The sequence below is a fragment of the Linepithema humile genome, chromosome 1 (genome assembly GCF_040581485.1).
Source record: "Linepithema humile isolate Giens D197 chromosome 1, Lhum_UNIL_v1.0, whole genome shotgun sequence".
Lineage (NCBI taxonomy): Eukaryota > Metazoa > Arthropoda > Insecta > Hymenoptera > Formicidae > Linepithema > Linepithema humile.
The window spans coordinates 33,169,330-33,193,530 of record NC_090128.1 but is presented as its reverse complement, the minus strand read 5'-3'; the positions used below and the strand labels follow the sequence as shown (position 1 = coordinate 33,193,530).

The 24,201-nt window shown below is 42.7% G+C and overlaps 1 protein-coding gene and 1 long non-coding RNA gene across 4 annotated transcripts in view; both read right to left on the bottom strand.

Moving 5' to 3' along the window:
- LOC105670711 (uncharacterized) overlaps window positions 1–24,201 on the bottom strand; it is a 181,318-nt gene that overhangs the window by 95,141 nt on the left and 61,976 nt on the right. The window contains exon 1 of one of the 3 annotated variants that reach the window (XM_067347571.1): window positions 16,235–18,384. The exons of the other annotated variants lie outside the window; for them this stretch is intronic. Within the exon in view, the coding sequence (XP_067203672.1) occupies window positions 16,235–16,289 (55 nt within the window). The 5' untranslated portion in view covers window positions 16,290–18,384. Of the gene's footprint in view, window positions 1–16,234; window positions 18,385–24,201 lie in introns of those variants that run through there. 3 annotated transcript variants of the gene reach the window in all.
- Window positions 143–13,547, bottom strand: LOC136997151 (uncharacterized). The gene is made up of 3 exons (XR_010887964.1): window positions 717–13,547; window positions 360–517; window positions 143–262 (listed from the first exon to the last, which is right to left on the bottom strand). It is a non-coding gene; the product is annotated as an uncharacterized lncRNA (long non-coding RNA).

The following is a 24,201-nucleotide window of genomic DNA, read 5'->3' as shown; positions in this document are numbered from 1 at the left end:
TATTGGGGTTGTTGAATAATCTAAATCTATAAAAAAATAGCCGTATATATGAATAATAAGATTTATACATATGCATAACTTATATTTAACATAAAAATAAAGAACTTACCTTGTACAACTGGTTCATCTACTTCAATTATAATAATAGCACCTCTTCCGGAAAACTGAATGTGTTCAATTAAAAATTCACCTGTTAGTAAAGCTTTCTTTTCATCGTAGAATTTAAATTCATTATTCTTTAAATTCGAAAATATTTCTTTTGCTAAAAAAATATAAGAAATAAAAATTGTAAGCAAAAGGAAAAATGTTATCAATCCAAATAATATGAAACGTGTTATATTATTTAAATTGTATAATACCTTTTGCCTCAAACATTTCATAAGTATATGGATAAAGAACTTTTACCCAATGCCTTTGATTTTTATATTCAAAAATAAAACTCATTCCATTTGATGGATTATAATAAGTGCTTTGTAGCAAAGGCTCAGGGAATGAACTGAGATCGTTATCCGCCATTCTAATAATTAATAAATAAGAATTAAAGGCTTTTGAATATTCATATACTGAACTATCATCAGAGATGAAAAATGATATGAAATTTTGCATACAATTTTTAAATAAAAAGATATTTTAATAAAAATATAAACTATAAATTGCTTAATAGTCGAAAAATGAGAAAATCGTACACACAATATATTTCAATCCACAATACTAACTTCAATGACACCTCAATTTTATTTGTTTCACTTTATTCGTTTCACGAGTAATTGCAAGTAAGTTGCCTACTAAAATCACGAGATAAAATGCTGCCGAGAATGTAGCGTTTCTTCTTCTTTTAATTAATACCTTCCCACAACGAGCGAGATATGGCCAGAAACAAAGTCTAATATAAATAGATTCACAACTAATAACGTTGCCCACGAGGAAGAATGTAGCGTCGTATGTTATCCTGCTTGACCTCACACGGAACAAAACAAAACAGAACTGACGAGTCGTTAGAGACGATACGGGCAGACTAACGATATACACAACTGCCATCTTTCGTAGACCAATGTATCGAATAAATAAAATGTTGTATTAAATATTTCACCTGTTAATATTACAGCTTTTTATGTTAATATATTTCATATAACTTTTTTTAGTGTAAATTAATACATTTTATTTTGAGTTATATTAACATACGAATACTTAAAAAGAAAAAAAATAACATTTAGTTTTTATGTTATATTAACACAAGACAGTAGTTATTTTAACTTAAGCTATTTTTGATAGAAACATTTGATTTTAGTAAATCTGTTTACTTTCAAATATATCAAATAATCATTTTTATAACATTTTTATGTGTTACATTTATGTCAACTTTATAAATTAACACTTTGTGTATGTTTCAAAAATGGAATATTTTTGTGAGTACTTTTAACACAATCATTTTAAATAATTAACATGTGTCAAAGTTAATTTAACATGATTATTTGAAGATTTACTTCAACGTCTTTTAGAATGTTAAATTAACTTTGAGACATGTTGATTATTTAAAATGATTGTGTTAAAAGTACTCAAAATAATATTCCATTTCTAAGAGACATACACAAAGTGTTAATTTATAAAGTTGACATAAATGTAACACATGAAAGTGTTATAAAAATAATAACATATCAGTGGTATGTTAATTTTACATTGAAATAGTAATCAAAACATGGTAACACAAGAAAATTTTAACATATGGACGCACAAATTTTTACTGTGTACAGACACGACGAGCATCACGTGTAACGAACGCGTATGCACGTACACACGCCTCGTCATCCAGCGGCACGCCGCGCTTGTATACGCGGCGCGCTCGCGAGTGATTCACGATGGGCGCAGCGGATAGCCCGACGCGCGTAGCAGGAGTTCGGCCCAATGACGGAGCTCACGGCCAGTCAGCCAGTACTAATTAACCGTGGAATGCTGTATCTAGATTGAAATCTGGGTGACCCGACGCCCCGGGGCCGTCACCTTGGCTCAACCTCTCGGAGCTTCGTTCGGAGCTCACGGGGTTCACCGGCTCGACGGGCAGTCACCGTAGGCAGTAGACTCGCTCTTTACCTATACACCCTGTCTACTCCGTATATATACATATAGTTACGCGCGCGATCCCGTGCGCTCGAACACGCGTACAGCGTGCGCGAACGCGTTAAATGCAATTCAGACCAGATCCATTTGCGTGGACTGTTATGGAACCGCTCGCTCCGCGATATATTGACGATGACGATGGTCTCCGGCTGGCGGAATGCGGTGATACGCGTCGCGTATTCGAGTACGGATGTACGAGAGAGAGAGAGAGAGAGAGAGAGAGAGAAGCGTGACTTAAATTGATTTAGACTCAAACAGATATAATACAAGTTTAACTTTCGAAAGAAGTCAAGATGTAAAAAACTTATTTCAGTCATATATCAAACGTATAGTCAAATGTTGACAATGTTGGCAGATTGACAGCAAATTCGATCAATATGTCACCATTGATAATAACTAGATTAGCAACGAAATTGTATTAAAAATGTATTAAATACATTTAAATATTTCATTCATAAATAAATAGAAAAAAATAAGTATTTTATTTTTCTTTTAAAAGGCATCTCTTGCACAACGTTATATACTTGTTTATAAAAAAAAGCGCTTATTTATCAAAGTATCTGTTTATGCGCGGCGATGCGACGATTGTGAAAACGCGAAGGTAATGCGATTGATTATTGCGCGGAAACTCGGGAAACAATGAAATCCACATGGCGGAACGGGCATTGCGTAAGACGAGCGTGCCGATCGCGGTGCATAGATAATTCCGTTTACACGGAACGGGTTTAGAACGTTAAAAAAAAAAAAAAAAAAAAAAAAAAAAAAAAAAAAAAAAAAAAAAAAAAAAAAAAAAGGGTATCGTAATCATCAGCGGTACTATACTGGGGCCATTACGTGTCGGTATCATATACGCGATCGTAAAGGTCACGACGTTATTTTAGACCGCCGCTATCTGCCACCCTGTAACCTTTATAATCGATATCAGTGATCTCATTAAACGTTAACAATAAAATGTCGTGATACCGTGACCTATTAGCATATTGCCGCGTCAATATTAACTCCGCGTTTATAGCGATCAATCCGTCTTTTCCGCGCGCTCGATAGTATCGTTCGCCGCGAGATTAGCGCGATGCGAAACATCGATAATGCACGTAAAGAGACTTTTACACTCTTTACACAGTGCCATTTAATTAGTCCGATTGCCGTTCTTTCGATGCTCGGCAAACCGGCACGCCAACGCTGACGGCTCGTATTAATCCGCTCGCCCGACATAATGAAGTCTTTTTATCGCCAGACCGGTATTCGAGATGGCAAACGTGCAACCAGAGGTTACCCGCTAAGGTAACGTCACGAATAGCATTTTTTTTCGTTCACGCGTCGCCGAGCACGGATCAAAGGTCGCCGGACAGATCGAGGAATCCACTTAACATCGGAAAATGCATCGGCGCGCATTCGCGTTCTGAAAGAGAATTATTCTCAATGTGTCCGCAATAAAGTCTCGTTCCGCCGGTCGGCTAAATCGTCGTGGAAAAGGGCAATAGATTCACGTAGCGACCCGACGGCATTCGCGACATAGCGCAAAAACGCGATGCGAGGTATCGACTAATCCGATACGCCATAATTCATACGCCGAGCCAAGGTGAAAAATCAACCGATTCGAGATGTAATATAATTTAGATAATGACGTGATACACCACGGCACATCAATCTGATCGGTAATAATCGGCTGCCACTTGCTCAGAAATCCATTACCGCGCCGCGCCGATGATTTAGTCCGGATCATTACAAAAGCCGGTATCTCTCTCGTTGCACCGTGACTTGTCCCGAACAGTATATAACACAGCCTGTTTGAGAAAATCTGTCAAGCGTCGCGCATATAAATTCGAAGATTACTATGCGAGTTATTTCTCACGAAATCACCGCCGTGCCAGTAAAAGCGAAGAAAATTGGTATCGTAAATGGATAGAGATGTAAATTAAAATTTTAATTTGTCGAACTTTACTATATAAAATTAAATTATTCGAGAAATCGATTCGATGAATGAGTAAATAAATGAGAGATCTCGAAATACTAGATATGTGCCACAGTTCGTATTTTATAACGCCGCCAATAAAATGATTCGATGGCCGTGCTGTTAAATTGTCGCGAGGTTCGTTAAAAACATACGTTCGGCTGTTGCGCAGCTAATAATCCTCTTGGCAGAAATATTTCGATCTCGTGCGCAGACATGGTCTGCTAATTCCGACGAGTTAACCGGTACGGACGATCGTGGTGCACGCACTTAACAGTATTTCAGAATCGTAAACGCGGGCGATAAGCACGAGTGTGCGTTTAGGCTCTCCATACACGCCCAAAGAATCTGTCCTTCACGATTCACGTACGTTCCCGCAGAAAGCTATCACTTTTGCTTCACGCTAAATTATGATTTGAGTTTCCAGCGGAATTATCGACACAGGGATTAAGTATGAATTCAGCAACAAAGAGAACTTTTTATTGATATCTATAAAACAATTGTGCTAGTTGAGTTAAGCAAGTCGATTTTTTGATAAAAATGCAGTGAAATATTAAAATATCTTGTAGGTTAAGATATACTTATCATTTCATTAAGCCCTTTTCGCCGGTTCTCTGATTATACATAATAATCTTTCTCTTTCTTTATCGTTTTTTAATCTTATTTTTAAAGTAGCACACTTTCTGTTATTCATTTTACTGTGATGGCGAGAGTTGTAATAGAGTTACAATATTATTGCAAAGGGTTAAAAAGATTTTCTGGCCTTATGCACACGTGACATGCCACGAAGTGGGCATCCCCGCGCGGACGACGGTTCGACACGGTCGTAAAGCCGCAGCCATGGCACCGTACGTGGACAACCGCCGGGTTAAGTTGTCACCGTGGCCGCGGTATCGCCTCGTAAGAGGCGAGGCGGGCTGACGCGGAACATTAAGCGTGGAATCATCCTGAAATATGGCCAGATAAAAACAGCAGGCTACGACCTGCGGGACGTGCCTGTAGTCAGGTCGGGTTACGCATCGACTTTACAAACGACTGACCTCTGGTCCGTGTCCACTCGAATCGATGGTGGACAACGGCGGGAGATGGCCAGCGGGCCTGCGAGCAGATACCTGAATCCACGGTAAAAAAAAAAAAAAAAACAATCGAAATTTCTTCGGAGAGAACTTTGACCTGATCTTCGACTATGATCGAAAGAAATAAAATCAAGGAGCTTATACGTAAAACCGCGCTGCATTCGTGACGTGCAAAATAAATTGTTGGATTTCTTTCTCAGTCAATATGTATCTTGATGTCTACATATACACTAAAGATTAAAAAAACCTTGTATGAAAATGTAAAAACATAAGAAAGCAAATTTATGTTCCGCAATTCTTTGGAGCAAAACGGCCGACGTAGCGAACACGACGACCAAAGTTTCAGATGATACTTGTGTGAACTCCAACATCTCCGTCCGCTCGCTCTATTTCCGCGAGTGCTTAAGGGTCAGGGCCCCGTTCGCTGGCGGAATAACGCTCAGCGGGTACGCTCGCTCGCTCGCGTATTCGCGACGAGGGACGGAACGAGCGTGTAAACGTCGCGTATTTCACGCCAATGGAAACCGCACGGATTATTACGGCCGATCGCGGTGGGACGAGGAAATTCTCCGCTGCGGTCGGCCGTGCGCGAGTAAATGTACCTAGGCAAGCGTTACCGTGCGTGATACGGTAGAAGAAAACGAAAACTGAAAAATTGATGCGGATTTAATGAAGCTATCAAGGCCCGAAAATTGTTTGCACTCGAGAGAATTCGCGAAATTTTCTACGTCATTTAATTTTGATCTAATCGAGAAATGAAATTCAAGCTAAAATAATTGCAGTAAAATATTTAACGTGGATTCATAAATTTAAAATTTAATGATGCGTTCCTTTTTTAATTCGATTTATTCGGAAGAATAAATATAAAACTTAATGGTTTTAAATTATAAAGTAAAATCGATATTTTGATAAATATATTACGCTGGCAACACAGCAGAAAATGAACTATCGAGAATGTAATTAATTTTGGCAAAAAAGTCAGTGTTTTTTATGAGGATTCCCGAACGCTTACTGCGCGCAAACAGCGCGATCTCCGATCCCCCAGTTGATGACGAAGAGGAGCAAGAAGAAAAAGAGGCAGAAGAAGAAGCGGTAAACAAGAGAGGTCGAGGAGAGCGTTACGTTTACGCCCACCGAATCGTACCGAGCTTCGAGCCGAGAAAAAGGTAGAGAGAGATATTAGGGACCCGAACAGGTTATGCCTTTACGATACCGTCCTTCGCCATAAACGTCACGTATCTTTGGCTAAAGAGAAACCGTAGTGGCGCCCCTCGTGCACTCACCGTGCCTTTATTAACGACGTGACTTCGCCGACTTCCGGGGCCGGGAACAGAGGGGACCCGGCACTTCAGTGCCTCGGAAACAAAAGCTATCGTTCCGGCGCGGGTGCCATAGAAGAGAGGCGGCGCGCGCGCGTTTGTTTCTCCTCCCCCCGAAAACAATTACGTCGCTAAAAGGGACGGCAGAATCCTCCGGAGAGGACTCGTCCAGGACCGGTTTCAGAAAAACTTTCGAAAGCGAGTCGTCGTCGGCTCGAGTTTATTTATCGGGAGTGCACGCGGGAAACTGTTCGACATTACATCGCGATGGTGGAACAGCGAGATGATGAAGATAGGCAAAAATATGAAGAAGCGACGAACGGAACTGACGACGATTGCAGCCGAGCCGGACTTGTTAGATAGTTAGATAGTTAGATAGTTGATTATAATTAAGTGATTCTTTTTTAAAACATAAATTGTACAATACGGTCGTAAATAAAAGATAAACGGTGATATCTGATAAGCAACGATGTTAACAAACATTTCAAAATTCTTCAAGTCATAAATTTTGTTCTCCTTTCCATCGTTTCCAAAAAAATCTAGATAACGCAAGTATATTTCAAGATTGATCTTCTTTTTATTTTTGTATTTTTTATTTAAAAATGCGTGATCAGCAGCTGCGTTTTCCATCAATACTATGTATCAGCGCGCCGTTATCGACGACTTCATTTTCGTTACACTAGCGCGCGAGCCGCTTTCACCACGCGGATACGAAAATAGTCCGTCGGAGTGAGAACACGCCGTCCTCCGGCGAGAAGCTCTGGACAGGGCCCGGTGTCGCCCGATTAAGAGCGAGCTTGCGTTCCAAGGTGCTCGTAACGCCGCTCTAAGAGCCCGTACCTGTCCACGGGCCGGGTAATACCTGAAAACATGTCTCTATCACGCAGGAGAATCTCCCTCGTCCGGTAACGCCTTCGCATAAAACCGACGTTTTATCCCGTCTCCGGCGGCCGCGACGTGTTTACGGCGTTTCTATAGTCGACCGCGCAATAACGACGTGAGGGCACCGGACGACGGACGGAGCGGCAAGGGGAGCGGATGTGGGGTGGAATATTTGCGCGGGGCGGCATCTAAGTTAAGAGACAGCCGGAGAGCGAGAGGCGCCGCGCGGGCTTTTTCTGCCCTTTTCCGCTTTCTCATCGGAGATTTCGCGCGAACGCATTAATACGAATCATATGACGTCTTCGGGTAGGGATGGGTCTTAAGTGCTCTCCTTTCTTCCCTTTCTCCCTTTCATCTTTTGTATTTCTGTTATCTGCTCTCTTCCTTCTGCCTTTGCATTGCTTAAAACTCTTTTGCATTTATTCGATCGCATCTCGGCCGAGTCGGCCTGAACGACTTCTTCGATCAACGTGGATCATCTAATCAGATGTAAGTTAATGGCATATGACTAATTATGCGGGATATTTTAAGAGATGAGAAGAAGAGAATGGTTTGCGAGTCGGCGATCGGTTATCAATTTCGTGGACTTATGATTATTGCCAAGATCCAAATTCTCCAAATTGAAGAAGTCAAATCTGTGAATTAATTAAATAAGTTGATTTCTTTAATTATTATGTATTGAATACTTTTAAATTTATATACAAAAGTAAATTATTCAGTAATGATAAAATTAATTTATAAAAAGCAAAAAGTGTGATAATAATATATAATTATTGAATTAATATCTAAAAAATAATAGAAATTTACTAAATATATAATGTAAATTTACATAATTTCATAAATTTTATACTATTTACTTAGTATATTTCTGTTACTTATCAAATAATTTTTATCATCTTGATTGTGCAAATTTATCGAATTTTTTTACAGTGTATTTGTAATACTTTTTTCGATATTAATTCAATTCAATAGCATCTGAAATTATTAATTCACAAAGTTGATGCCCATAGCCGAACACACGTATTCCGATTAAACTTGACGTGAATGAACTTAAAAACACACGATACGATGCGTAGCGAATCACAATCTGCGACGGATTATCTGGTTGCACTCGCAAAGAAGGACGATACTCTTTATATTCCATCGACGTCTCGTCTGGGTCGTCATACCGACACGCCACCAACGATAACCATGCCAGAGGCTTCGTACTTGGTAGGCAGACGTGCCAACACGACGTCTAAGTATGCTCAAAGCTGCGGAACCATCGATCGCACGGCTCGACGCAAGCATACACGAGAGAGCGAGACCTTTGGCTCACATCAGCCGTATTTTCCACATGATTTCGTTTAAGCAGATCAAACCCTGTCGTCAAAAATCGTATGAATCTGCATTTATTAATATACTGGAAGTTAGGTAAAACTGAATTAATTTTAATATTTCTTAAAATCTTGATTAATAAATTATTATTAGCGTTTTTAAAATTTTTCTTTCTATTTTTGTAACTCGATCGTAATCCGCAAGTATTATTACGCTACATTTATATAAACGAAAGGTCAATCTGAAATATAGAAAGATGCAATCGAAATCACTGCGAGAATGGAATTAAAAGAACTTCGCCAAACTTGTTTTTATTCGATCCGCCTTTTGATCGATAACGATCTGAGAGTGAGATTTGCTACTGTGATTGGGTGTCGTCGTAAAGAATGTTTATCCGCGCGAGAAATCCCCCCATCATTTGCATTTTCATAAGTCCACGAAGTATAATTTACTCGTTATATCGGCATCAATTCAACGGAAGCTATCCGAGGACTCTGCGTTTCGCAAATTTTATTTTGTTCTCTTTTAGAATTTTATACGAGCTCACAAATTAAATATGTTCACTGTTGCGTATTTTTTTTTCTCAATAACTGTTTTCAGTGAGAAATCTATAATTAACAGATAATTTATTATATTTTTTTGACGTTGACGTTTAACGATAACTCAAAACATCCTTTAGAAACTATTTTTATTTTATATATTTTGTGAAATAATAAAGTATATTGTTAAAACTTTTCGTTGGAATATTCATCACTACGTCTGAATTTTTTAAGCGTGTATCAGAAAATAATATCGCGTTTCTGTTAAACTAGATTAGGGAATTTAAGAGAATTCTCGCACGAATGCTTTATCGGGGCAAGCAGAAGTTCGCGCAGTAGTTCTCTCTATCTTAATGGTAATCGGAACCTCGCAACTGCGGTAGACGATCGAGCATGGACTATTACTTCGCACGTACCTCTTTTTCGAACACCGTTCCGGCAAACACCTGTAAACTGTTTTCACAGATCACCTGAGCAAATGGTATTACGTGGGCGAGCGGTAGGATTATCGAGGCTATCTTCGCTTGATCTGTCGAGACTTGGCAGCAACGTTGCCGTTAATCTTCATTCACGGGCACGCATTCCTGTTGCTAATCACCGTTATCTCGATAATTATTCCGCGCCATTTATCTCGCGAGTTCCGCCAAAAACAACGTTTGCTATTTTTAACTCGCTTATCGTAAAATTCTTATGCACGTAGGAAAGAAGCCATCTATCATCGTTATCATAAGACACAATTGGTTAGCGAATTTTTAAATTTTCGATTCGTACGGCATTGTATTATAAACATCTAATCGTGGAAGGAGAGCCTAGAGAGATTGACTTTTAAAGAATCTCGAAGAATATACATCGCATAGTGAAAATGCTAACTTTCATGCATAATGCAACATTATTATAACTGCCATATGTATCGAGGAGCCGTGCGCAAATAAACAACGTGTTGATAAAATAAACAAACGTGATATTTAATAGAGGAAGGGCTAGACTTCCTCACTCGTCATCGTCCTGACGTTCGTAACATCGACCTATATATATTTTTACAGTCAGGCGAATAATGCCCGTGAATTGTTTATTGTACTCCGGGCTCCTCTCATCCGTCGGTTGCCCCCCCCCCCGCCTTTCACCCCGCGATAGATTCCATTCCTCTCCATCGTGGAGAGCGCCGTGACCATCTGTCATTTGTCGGCTGAGATTTTTCGAGGCATCCGACCGTTCTGAATGGAGGACTCGTCTTCTCCTCGATGGCTCGTTATCGACAGTAAACTCGCCACTCGTCCCTCACTCGTCCTGGCGCGTTAATAATAATGTCAGGTAGACTACGCTCTCCTTCTCTCTCGTCTCTCCGATTCACGAGTGCGCCGAAGTGTTTCCCGAAAGATAAACGCGTGCCGTGCGCGCAATCAGCCGGCCGGCCGGCCGGCGCTCCGGCATTCAATAATTCGCACGGGCAATTAAGCGACGTGACTCGCGCGATTCCCGATATGAAAACGTCATGACGCGATTAAGGACTTCTCCTGTCACCTGTTGGAACGACAGAGTGCCTGAAGATTCGTTGGCGCGCGCGTGTCACTGCGGCGGAAGAGGGGAAGAAAAGAGGCGCGGATAGCATCGTCCATTTGCTTTCGAGAGCGCGATTCGGAGGTCGACCGATCGGAAATGAAGCAATGATGGATCTGAATTCTGTCGATATGCACTGTAAGTTTATTTTCAATGAAATTCTGTTTCGTTTTTATCGGTTTTCGTTAATCAACTTTCAGTGGAAGCAGACGGCCATCAAAAGTCAATATTTTATCGACAACTATCAATAAAGCATCGTTCTTGAATGGACATCTGCTGCAATATTGTTATTTATTAAACACATAAATGCCTGAAACTTTCAATTGAACATGGTCGAATGCATTTTCGCACATTAAGACTGCTCAAAAACTACAGATTTATTTAAATAGTACATTAGATGATGAAAAAATTGGTAAGAGAAGTTAGAAATCTAAAGTAGGAGTCTTAAACTGAAAATGTAATAATACAATTGTTGATAATCATTCCTGCGTCTAACTTTAAGCACCCCATCCCACTTCTTCGCCTTCGGTTTCGCGGCGATTGCCGTTCGCTGTTTATCAAATCGATACCTCGTACGCACCCATCGATAAGCGGCGCCCATAATGATCTCACCGTTGCGGCCAATTCGACCGACGATGGTCGATCAAACGAGAGCATCATTCCGACGCGCGATTCTGCGGTGTGCCGGTCGAAAAAAGAAATCAAGCCAAAAGACGGAGCTCCAGTGAGGGAGAGGGGGGGGGGGGGGCAAGGGTAACCAACAAGAAAGTAAGGAGAGAGAGAGAGAGAGAGAGAGAGAGAGAGAGAGAGAGAGAGAGAGAGAGCTTGGTTCCCGTGTATTACCTGCTTACGGTGATGCGGGCTGCTCCGCGGCCGAGAAGGGAGAGAAGAGAAACCCTTCCTCCGTGTTCGCGGCCGCGAAATAACGTCAGCGGTTTGTGGTTTTTCATACGTGCAAGAAGTCACAATGGTGCGGAGATCCCGGAGCGATCCCGCCACGTAGAGAACGCGAGACCGAACGCCTCTTTCTCTGGCTCTCTGTTCTCGCGGACGAAGCAGGGCTCGTGTAAGAAAAGCAAGAAGAAGACGAGCAAAGAAGAAGAGGTGGCTTTTGTTCCCACCTCGAGCGAGAGCTCGACGCGGTCTCTGCCACTTTTTCACGTTTCCCCTTCGGCCCCCCTTCGACGCCCTTTCTCTGCCTTTCTCTTTGTTTCACCTTCTTCCCCGCGCGCGCGCGCGCGCCCTCATCTCTCTCCCTTACACCACTTCCTCGTCCCTCCCTAGGTATATCCCTCTTGCACAGCCCTTTGTCTCGGGGAAACGCGATTAGAAACCCTCGCGGTGCAATTTTGAGGCGGGCTGCCGCTTCCGTCATAATGGCGCGTCTGTTAGTCTCTCGAACAGCGGGGGACGCTCTTAACGAACTTTGCCGCTATTTTCTCTCCGATCTTTCCGCCGGTTGGCTTTCTCGCCGCAATCTTGGAAACACGCCGGTTTGTGTTAAGATATAAAACTTCTAGAAAAAAAAATGAATAGATCGCATGGGGCTAAAAGATAAATGTATCTTCCGATTGTACGTAATCTAATTTGTATAATTACTTGTAATTACAATTGTCACACTCTCCAAGTTCTTAAGCATTCCGACCACTCGCACTAAATTAAACGTGCGATATGTTTAAAGCATCAGGAACCGAGCAACTTGTCCTCATCGGAGTGGCGGGCATTATTAGTTGTCGGAAACAATGAAAACGAAACGAGCCGGTTTCCGCGCACGGGAGCGGGTCCCGATGACAGGTCGACGGAGAAGAGAGGATCGCGGGGATGATAGTCGGAAACAGAGAACCGATGCTTTGTGGCCCATAAATAAGTCAGTGACCGACGGCGGTAGCGGGCGCGGAACACCAGTTACACTGGGCGCGAGCGCAATTGCGTTTGTATTTTGAACGACTGCCAATATTTAACTCCAGCGACGGGCAATCCGTACGACGGCGGCGCCGACGACCGCGACTGCGTGTCGAAGGGACTACCGGAGCCTCTTGACAAAGGACGAAGGTCGCGGTTAGAAGCTGCACAAGCACGTGATCTCTCTTCGATCCGTCCTTCGACGCACCGGGAGACCCTACATAGCGCTTTTGACGAGGTAACCGGAGATTCCTGGAAACCCGGTCGGGAAGACCTAGCCGACGATAAGTCACGAAGGTGACAAGGCCACCTCGACGACACGGCGTGGCACACCAGACATTCCAAATTCCAGGGAATATTGCGTTTCTCCGCGACTGATCACGCTTTCCAGCGGTTTCTTCGGATGAAATAGCTTATCGAGTGAGATGGTCAGGTGAGAAATATATCGCATCCCGAGGGCAGAAAGAGTTAATTACACTCGTTAGAAGATAATAATGTGGTAATCGCTAGTTTAGGTTAATCGAAATTTAAGTGACACGATAACAAGAATACGATTACTTAACTTAACGATGATAATATCGTTGAGAAGTCGCGAGAACCGTTAGCATCGATAATTGTCATAATTTATAACTTTCTCCTTGCGGCTTCTACGCGTCGCGGTTTCAACGAAGAAGCGAAAAGTCTTGAAGAACTGCTGAGAAAATTCAACAGTAATGAGTTAAGAAAAGGAAGATGATTATATGATCATTGTAACGTTGCCGCTCATATATGAGTAGAGGCTCGATTAAACGATTATCACTTTATCAATGGCTAATTAGACTGACAGTATATCTCTTATATTTCGCAATTTTTACGATAAAATGTTATAGAGATGAATATAGTTTCTCAAAGGAACAAAAAACAAAAATCAGTAATTGTGACAGAAAAAATATACTCACGTAAAATTGATAAACGGATTAAGAATCTATGCGCGCAATTAGTGATTAATAAATAAATAAATTATTCATTATTATTTAATATCGCGAGAGAATAGTCAAACATTTTCCACTTACATTGTACAGATGTTAATTGAAATAAATAAAGTAAGGAACAAAGTCGGCGGTAATGCATAACATTTTATCCGGAATGATAATTGTAGCTCTTGCGCTAATCGTAGATTCGGAAAATGGATTCTTGCGGCGACCCTAGATGATTCGTTTCGCCAACGCGAAACAATGTCCGTTTCCTTGTGACTCTGGCGAAAGAGCGGTAATCGCATTAGCGGTCGCGAGCGGAGTGGCGCACGTTCGTTGCACGTCCGCAAAGCGTCTTTCGCCATTACCGCGACTTGTACCGTAGCGAATCCGTTCCGCGGGATCGGTTCTGTCACCAAATCACGCCGGCTTTGCTACGCTACTCCGAACCCGAGAACTCGGCACAACACCGGCTAACGAACGGGCGCACACAACCGCGCGCGCAATGCTGCGCTGCGGCCGAGATATATAAAGCGCAGCGTACCAAAAAAGTTTATTAATATCCTGACTGGCAAAATAGCGTTTTAACCGAATGATTCGAGACGGATAGCGTGTTTTCACGAACGAACCCGGCTACGGAGTTAATTACGTTCAATATTTTTTGTCGGATTACTCGAAGCGGTAAGTACCGAATCGTGTATCGATTTCTCAACGTTCATCGCATTAAGCAATAAATTGAGATATTAAGAATACATCGATATATACGGCTTTCCCCTCCCGCCTGTTTGAAAATTCATCGCTCGACGATTAGCGGCGACATTCTCGATCGCTCTCGAGTCCCGAACGGGAAAAAAATTCGCGGTTTCCTACTTAATTAGAAGACACCGACGAGTAACGCGGCGCGATTGGGCGAGATAAAGCTGCTGGAAGTTGCGGGAGCTAAGTGGACCCCTATTCCGCTACCGACAGCTACCAAGGGTTCCTAATTGTCAAGATCGAGCACCATAATTACACCCTCCGCGATTCGTTCTCGTCTCTACGGTGCTCGTCTCCCTGTTAACGGAACCGGACGAATTCTCCGCGTGGCAAAACGACGCCGCAAACTGTCGAGCGATTCGGCAGGAAGGTAGGTAACCGTAGCCCGTGAATTAAGCAGTCTGGCCTGATAAGGAACGATAAAAAACCACTCCCGAGAACCTATGACCTCTCTCGTCGCGTGTGTTCATCCTCATTATATTAAACATGCGAAGAATCCATTAGAGACCAAACTAGCGAGACAGATACTATGCGATGTCAAAAACTTTGAAATTGTCCTAAAGTATTGTACATAGTGGAGAATAAAATTAATAAAATTGACAAGGCAATGTGCGCATGAAAAATAAGATTTGCTAATTACAAGTAAAGGCAGAGCTCTTGAAATTTGTAAGTTTCAATTCTCGAGAAGTAGCACCGATGAATATAATATTTTAAGAAAATAACAAAAACTGACGAAAGAGAAATATATATGCAATAATATTCCGTAAGTATAAAATATTTCTTCAATATAAAAATATCCTAATAATGTAAAAGTAATTTCTATTTTTATATGAGAATAATATTCTCTACAAATCCTTCAGAAATTAAAATATTCTCGAACTTCACACAGCATTGAAAATTTATACAACTCGACATTGAAAGTCATGTCATGTATAGCATTCAAAATGTGTTTATTGACATATTAGAGAGATATCGCACGGCAGTCTGCAATTTCCGAGAAATTAAGAATCCACGACGATAAAACATCGTACGTACGTCATGGAATTTTTTATTGCCATATTTTAAAAAAGCAGTGTCAATTTCCGGAAATACGCACACTCATTGTAGTGCTTAAAAGTTGCAATTTCTTCCCCACATTTTGTCCTTTTCACAATTACAAATATAATCGTTTAATCCTAAGATATAGAAATAAATACGACGATAAAAGATAAACATATCACAGTCGTCAAATATAAATTTATGTATTCTTCCAGTCATTAGGTAAATTATCTCGATGTCGTAAAGCTGTGATTAGATTATCAGGAACAGTAATTGCCTTTGTATTATATAATTCACGCGACTCTCATGACATACCCTCACACTGTCTTATCTAGGCTTATGTTTGTTTCTCACTCGTCATTCGACCTGTCGATAGAGTAATGGAGTACGAATTCCATAATCGCAGCGTGACGCCTACTCGGCCGCGTGTGTTTCATAACTTTCCGCAAGTCGTTACGGCGATTTGTATCCTGTTACACTGCAGCACGTTGTGATTTCGTGCTGACTACCTACTCGCGCGCAATCGATAAGCTGATCAACAACCAGTATGTTTGCTCAAAACATCGCGCTCGCGAATCAATTTTACGTTGCGTTCCGAATTCGAATGTGAAATACTTTGGAAATATTCAACAAGAAATGCTGCGAACATTATTATATCAAATCAGAGCCGCGAAAATCACTGAAAACGATTGTATTATCACAGTTTTTTCAAATTCGCAATGATCTTAAAAATGTTTTGTCGAATATTGAATTAACAAACGTAGAGATGGAATAGCCGCGATGAGGCTGCCGTAATGAGATGAATTACGTGCGTCAACTTGCGACTCACCAGTATAACACCAGGCCGGCCAGACGACAGGGCTCTCGGTGTCCAGTTCCCTCATTCTCTCAGCGACCCGCGGACATCTCCACTCCGTTCTTCCCGACGTGGCGGTAAGAATGTCCAGTTTGGCAATTGGTGTCGACCTCCACCTGAGCGAAAACTCTTCGGTTCTGCTTGGCGAGAGTCGCAGGCGAACCCTCGTCGTCGTTTCGACGATTCTTCAGGGAGAACCACCTGTTGCACGGCGTTCCGCGCGTCTCAAGCAGTTTCAGTCGACGATCTTGTTTTGATGCCACTCGACTCGGCTCGGCTCGACGAACCTCTGCGCGAACGCAGGTCGTCGGATACGCGTTATCGCGAGGCTGTGTGCACGTGCAAGTAAAGGATTCCGAGAGACAGATAAGTCCTTAGATGAGTCTTCGCCGTCACCGCGCTCTGGTTGCGTTGCTGATAAGGCACGGAGGGCGCGTCATCAACTCGCTCTTCGCCCGTCGTCTCGCTTCTCAGCCGCCGTCGTACGTACGATAACGCGCTCGCCGCGAGCAATGCCGGGTTTTCGCCGTGGGCAGCGATAGAGACACGCGTGTTACACGGGAAGGTGTCTTGACACTCAACTCGAATCGCGCACTAAATGTCAGGGAAATGTCAATGAGGTGCCGCCGACGTTTGACACCTTTACCGAATGTTCCTTTCCTCAGCGCGCCTCGCCGCACGTCGTTGCGACAGATGTATGCGGGATCGCGCGAATATCACTTCGGATACAATCTCGCAATCTCGAGTCTTATCATTGAATGACTCTCTCTCTTATCCTTATCACTCGGAACGTGATTATTAGAGCGTTCACGCGGTTACGAAAAATTGCATTGGTACGCAAAATTTCCAATCCGGCAACTTGTTCAGTCGCATTTGTCCCCTGTCACCACAATAAATTCCAACGTAAGATCTGTCGGATCTTACGGAGTCGGTCGAATAAATTCACCATTAGACTTCTTATATCCGAATACATCAACGAGTCACTTGTTCGCTGCCACCTGCGAAACCTCCGCTTGCCGATGTCGAAGGATCGCGTGTTTTCATTCGAGCTATCACTCCGTTTCACCTTTGCGGTCACCGCAGAATCACTTTCCTCACCCTGTATATATCGCCCGGTGATCGACCGGTCTCCGATAATCGCAGAGTATACCCTCGACCCGATCGCGATCCCTGCCTTCAGTCCGGGAGGATCGTTGACGTACCGCGGGATGACACGACACTACAACACGGCACTGCTGCGTGAGGTGATGTCGAAGAGGATAGACGGATAAACAGAGACGGTAGAGGGGGAAAGAGCAAGAAAGAGAGAGACAGAGAAAGAGAGAGAGAGAAACAGAGACACAGGTAGGGGGATATAGATAGAAGGAAAAAAGACGGCAGAGGAGATAGTCAGCAGGGGAAAGGAAGAGAGAGAGAGAGAGAGAGAGAGAGAGAGAGAGAAGAAAAAGAGAGAAAGAGAGAGAAAAGGAAAGAGAAAGAGAGAGGGAAGAACCTGACCACCGGACACACTGCTCTGCCTTGGTAGGCACGACACACAGGTAAGCGGAGTGGCACTTAGGTTGGTGCACCTGCCGCGAGAGTCCGCGCCGTAATGGGAGCGGGGCAACGGGCGGCAGGTAGGCAGGCCCACCGTTCGTCAACCTGCGGAGAAGGGGAATCAGTCACATGGTGAGGTGGCCCGCCGCTGCCTGCAAAGGAGGTGGTAGCCCGGAGTAGATGGTGGTGGATGAACGAAGGTGGTGATGCTGGCGGCGGCGACGGCGGCGGCGGCGGCGGCGGCGGCGGCGGCGGCGGCGGCGGCGGCGACGGCGGCGGTGGTGGTGGTAGTAGGTCGTGGTAGAAACGCAGGAGTAGGAATCATCGGGGAAGTTCTGAAGAGAAGAGAGCTGCGACTTCGACCGCTACCGGTGTAACCTGTCGCAACGATCAGTGTCGGCGCGACAATTCCGTCGAAGAAAAAATTTGAGATAATTTTCTCGTGACGGCAACGAGATAAATATAGACAGAAAGGAAGGGGTTGAATAAGATTCCAGAATTTTTACCCGGGACTCACAGCCCGGTGACAACTGACAAGTTATCGAGAATAAGAACGGTGCATAGACGTTTACAGTTGAAGCGTTTACGTTGCACAATTTATACTTCACTGCAGAATTCAAGATAAGATTCTATTTATCATTTTGTATATACGCCGTATGTGTGATATGGGAGATATTTAAAAAATTTAAACATACGCAAAATTTGATATGACTCATGTATGTTTCTGTTTTTCGAATATTTTCTATTATATAAATTCATAAATATGAAAATCAGATAAAAATAATATTTATAAACCAAAGTGACATATTGTTTCTTAAATAAAATTAAAAATGTGATAAATCAGGTGAAAATTTGCGATGGGGGAAGTTAGCAATTTCTATTGTTAGAAAGAATGGGATAATTGACAATAATTGAAAACACAATGATACAGGAAGGAAGACTGCAGTCTCATAAGAAACCGTGATTGAAGGCAAGGTAGAAAAGAAATAGACTGTTGCTTCTTTTTGTTTGCAGTGAAGAGATATTTAGCCGACATTATTATCAAGAACGTAGAGCCGCACAATCTTTCCCGCGTGCTTCGGCTACCGATTATGGTTCACCGGGATGCTCAGTGCTTAGATTCCATATTTGGATTCCCTCGAGAAGGAACGGAAGAGTTACCCATTGAATTCCATGCATATCCCGAGATCGCGGTGAAACTTGACATTAGATTGTCCCGGAAAGCCTCTTTCGAGCGCGTCGCTCAATGTCCAGCCATCAATGCTACGTCTTCCTTCGCTCCTGTGGCCAGCCGCAGCTCGTATAGCCGTCTAGATAGACATTACGTCAAGGTGGAACGAGACGCGAACACCTTGTTTGCTTGTACGCCATAGTTCTTCGCGGGATCGGTCGTAAAACAATATCATCGGGTTGCATTCCGGGTAGCGCGACTGTCTTGTAGATACTTGGATTTTATCGTTCATGTCGTTAATTATATATTAACGATATATATTTTTTTATGTTCATTAAACATAGAGTTGAAAGAACAAAAAATAATTCATAACCTATGCATAAATAAATGATGAAGCAATTGCTGATGAATTTTCTGTATCATTTTGTAAAATTAAATTTAGTGTTTAATTGTTAAATGACGTTGCGTTAAGAAATATAGAACAAAATATATATTTTCTCGTTTAGTTCTTTGAAGTTTCATTATAAATTTTATCAGAAGTTTGCTAATATCTAGATTAATTATAATAACGTTAATTAATTTTGTGTTAAACTTTGTTAAAGGTATTTCACTTTGTTAAAGGTATCATCACACTGTTTTCGCTTGCTTCACGGCAATTAACATAATCCTCTAAAACATTTACAAATTTATTATTGCACAAACTTTTATGCCTGTTTTTAACATTTAATTAGATTCATAAGTTTCTCAAGATATAGCTGAAGAAACTTGCTACTCTAATTTTAACCAGAAGTTGGACCTTATTCATCCATTTAAATTAGTAATTACACGGCACCCCGCAGTAATCCTGTAACACTACCGGAGAGAGCACGCAGCACGGCATTATCCCCCCGATTATTCTGGAAGCGTCGCCTTAGGTGTCCGAGCATGTTCAGAATCCTACGCCGCAATGGGATACCTAATGTGCGCGGAGTAGTGCGCTATACTCCGAGATGAGAGCTTGTTAGGGTTAACCATCATATTGTTTCGCGAGGGCGAGACGCCGCTCCAGCCGCGCGGCGAGGTGCGTGGCGGGGCAGCGAGTGGTAGAGCGCGCCCCGGCTACGAGGTGTACCATCAAGCACGATATATCGCATCCGATATATATCACTCGGGAGAGAACACTCCACTTCTACACGTCGGGTTATTATATGTATGTATATACATCCCGTACGTGCGCGGCCGCGGCCGCAGGCTACGCTCCGAGCTCCTCGTTTAGATATCCGCTCCGCGAGATTATTCGACGAGCGTACGACGAAGCCTACGCTCGTCGAAACGTACCGATCGGACGGTGCATTATATTGGTATCCTATCTGGCGTCGATCGTCGGGCTTCCGCAGGTAGCGATTACCACCTCGGCCATTTTCCTTCCCGGAGAACTATCGGCGATTAAACGGTCCATCGACCTCCTCCGCGCGGCGTCGCGCCGCGCCGCGCGCAACGGGATATATTAATCGTTCGACTGGATCGACGCGACTCGTCCCACTGCTGATATCCATCAGCCTACTCGCGGGAATTAATTAGTGCGCTCTCGCAAAGCCGTCCAGCCGGTTGAAAATTTCGCGACTAGCCGGTCGTAATGATGCGACGCGAATAGCATGAAAATTGCAATCAGCGTACTTATTATAAACATTTTACAGTTAAATACACATTTCCATACGCGTGATGCAGTTTTCACTGATTCAAAAGTCGACAAAATATTGAGATAAACAATAAAATATGTATCTTCATTTTCTTCTTTAATGCAATGTGCGTAAAAAATAGAATTTTTCTTAAGGCAAGAAAAAAAGAATTTTTCTCGTCTCAAAGGTATGATAAATTACACTGAATAATTTACTCGTATACATATACTGTAGCAAGTCGTCCTCAATTCATCCGAGCAGCTTAATACCACGGTAGATTGCTGCCCATGCCTGTTATCCAAATCCATTTTCTTCGACGATGAACGACGGGAAACGCGTATTTAGACGCTCGTTTCGCACTGCGTTAAATCCCGGAATACCGTACTCATGGCGCGTATATTCAACGGGCGGAAGGCATCCCTCGCGTCTCTGAAACACCCAGTTTTTCCGATAGCGACCGCGCGCCAACGGCTGAAGCGGCCTTCCATCTGGCCGCGGCTCATCTCCAGAGACGAAGTAACCGGTGGCGTTCATGAATACGTGTTCATTATTTATGAGCAACGCCTCTCGGCATCAACTGGACCGGCCTCTCTATCTACCGGTAGGCACCCGGGAGAGAGGAAGGCACGACCGGATAACGTATTACGTCTTCATATTTTTTTCCTCTCGTGCACGCCCGGTAATTAAAGGTGCCCCGCCAAGGACCCGGATGATTTACCGGCGATGCTGCGCCGGTCTGATAAGATGGGACCGGTTGATAACGAGGGCTTCTTTCGGTATATCGAGAGCAGGATCGAGCACTAGTAGAATATCCCGTCCTTATAATATCGTGCAACTTCTGGCTACCGCGCGATCGAGTTATCGTGTATTCGCGTATTCGCGCGCGCGTCGCTCAGGAATTTTACATCAACGACATAGCGGACATGTATCAAATTAAACTACGGCATTACACGGCCGTCTTGGGAATAAATAAAATAATGTCTTATGTATAAACAATTTTTACTATTATTGTTGGAATTTCTAATATTCGTAAAAATGCTATAAAATTAGTTTGTCGCGGCAAAATATCAAACTATAAATATCGTTACTATCTGGCGAACATATGCGCCGATCGTTATATTTTACTGCAACGTTTACGCTATTTTATACATGATTGAAGATACTTCTCAATTTTTGCTGATAAAATAGTTACGTCTAGCCGATCAAAAAACATCGTGATTCTGAGGTAAACATCCGCGGCATCGTCGGCAGGCAGCGCCGAGAAATCACGATAAAAAAAGGCAACTCGCGGCATTCCCTTTTCTCATTACGGTATGCTGGATCAAAAGTGCTCATATTTCATAGACTTGTTCTGGCGTGCCGCACGAGAACTCCGATGGCCTCCGCGCGCGCGTACGGAGAAGTTACGGTCCCGTTGAGTGGAGAAATTTACGTTCGTCAGCAAAACGAGAATCGCCAGAGGAGAAGAACGACGATGACGATGGCGAACGAGGTGGACGAAACCGGTGCTCGATGATGATTTCGACGATTTAATTGAAACGTCCAGCCGGCACTAAAATCCCCCCACTGGCCTCTCTCCCTTCGCGCGCTATCTCTACCGCACTTCTCATCTCCTGCCACTCCTTTTCGCGCTCTCTGTTTCTCCCGACGATCCGCGCGATCTCTCTCAAGGAACATCTTGTATTAGTGTTTTTTTCGAACGGAGCCATAACGTTGCGCCGAAATCGGTAAACTCGCCGATGCTGATGTGTGAAATCGATTAGACACGACTTTATGTGCGTGTGTCGCCTTAAAAGAGACATTCTCGCAAAGCCATAAAAACCGAAAAGTACTTTTTCGGCTGATGTTTTCGATAAAATATGTAAATAGGAAGTACGGTCTTCTTCTAAGTTCCGGGATCATGCGGTATCGTTAAGTGTTACAGAAGATACAACGCAATCGACCAATTCAGTGTTTCACTATAAAAATAAACGTTTGATAAAGATGATCGTAAAAAGAAACGGATTCCTCGCCTCCGGATTCCCGAGATCGATAGGTTCGAGAAGCACCGCTGCTCTCAGAATAATCTGAGCGGTGCGGCGCGCGGCGCGGCCCCGATGAATTTTTCTGGCCGAAGGAAGTTTTATTAGCCGTTTGATTTACGGCGAGCTACGGCCGGCACGTAATTTGTTGCGCTGTATTTAATTTGCCTTAAAAACGAGCATGGGATAAAGATGGCGCGGTGAGCAAAGGACGAGCCAGCGAACCAACACGCGACTCCGCGAGAGGCATAAAAGAATGATAACGGGTGCAGCTGCTTCACCGGAATTTTTATTATAATGTATGTCGGCAACAAACGCACGACGGATGTTCCCTGATGAACCGCGCATATATCGATTTTCCCTGTATCGACGTTAACATCGAGATAGAGCCCGGAATTCATTTGCCGCCGCAACCCGATTTACTCGTCAACAGCTGTCCACGGCGAGTCGTCTTCTCTCAAGCGCAGGAAATCTCAAAGCCAACGAACCGTCGAGGAACCGATCGATAATCTCCTCGAGCTACGTCTTCTTTTCTCTTATTCTCGCTTGTTCGGCCTGTTTCTCTATCGCAATCGATCGTTAATTGAAAGGGATGGCATGAAATTTGCTATTTTCAACGATTCATCGTCCGCAGTACGTCGGTCGTCCGTATAATTATCGATAATCCCAGTTAATTTTGTGTAATTATCTGTGATAGCATAAATATTGTTGCAGTGGTCGACTAGTTAAGATGGTAGTAAAGTTGACATTGTTTTATGCGATCTTGCAACTTCTTATTCGAAGTTTTTTTTGAAAGACTGCAATTAAGTCAAAGAAAATTATTTCTCGGTATTCTGTAAAAATAATATTGAGAAATGATTGACCTTTTTATTAATTACAACATTAATAAATAAAATAGTTTTGATTAAATATCGGTTTAAGAAATAAAATATAAAATTCAAAAAAAAGCTATAAAAAAGCCAGAGCTAGAACTCTCTAGTTGCTCAATAAATTATATTAATCATTTATTGAGCAACTAGTCTCTGGCTTTTTTATAGCTTTTCTTGAATTTTATATTTTAATTTAGTTTTTATATTAAATAAAAGTCCAAAGATTTTTATTTTTATTATTATTGAAATAAAATATATTAAGTATTACGATCTTATTCTTTTTGTCACAAAATTAACTTGCGCAATAAAACAATCGAATGTTACAATATATGGAGAAAGCAGCGAGCGAGTTTCTATCACTCTACAAATGTGAGTTATAATATTTTAAAATAGAAGTTATAGCCAAATTTAATAAATATTAATCGTAACAATGTGTTAAAGATTATCAAACAACGAACCAATGCCGCGCGCCCAATTCCCGAGATACGCAATAACGATATTCGACATCGCAACTACGATCGGTAAATTAAGATGGAAGAGGGGCTCCCGAGTTTTTCGGATCGTCGAAAGGCCGTGTTCGCGCCGATTAATATCGCCGGCTGTGCGCGATACGATAAACGAGATGATAAATACGAACACGTACGATTATAAACCCGCGCGCGCGAGGTTACGCCGCGAGAGATAC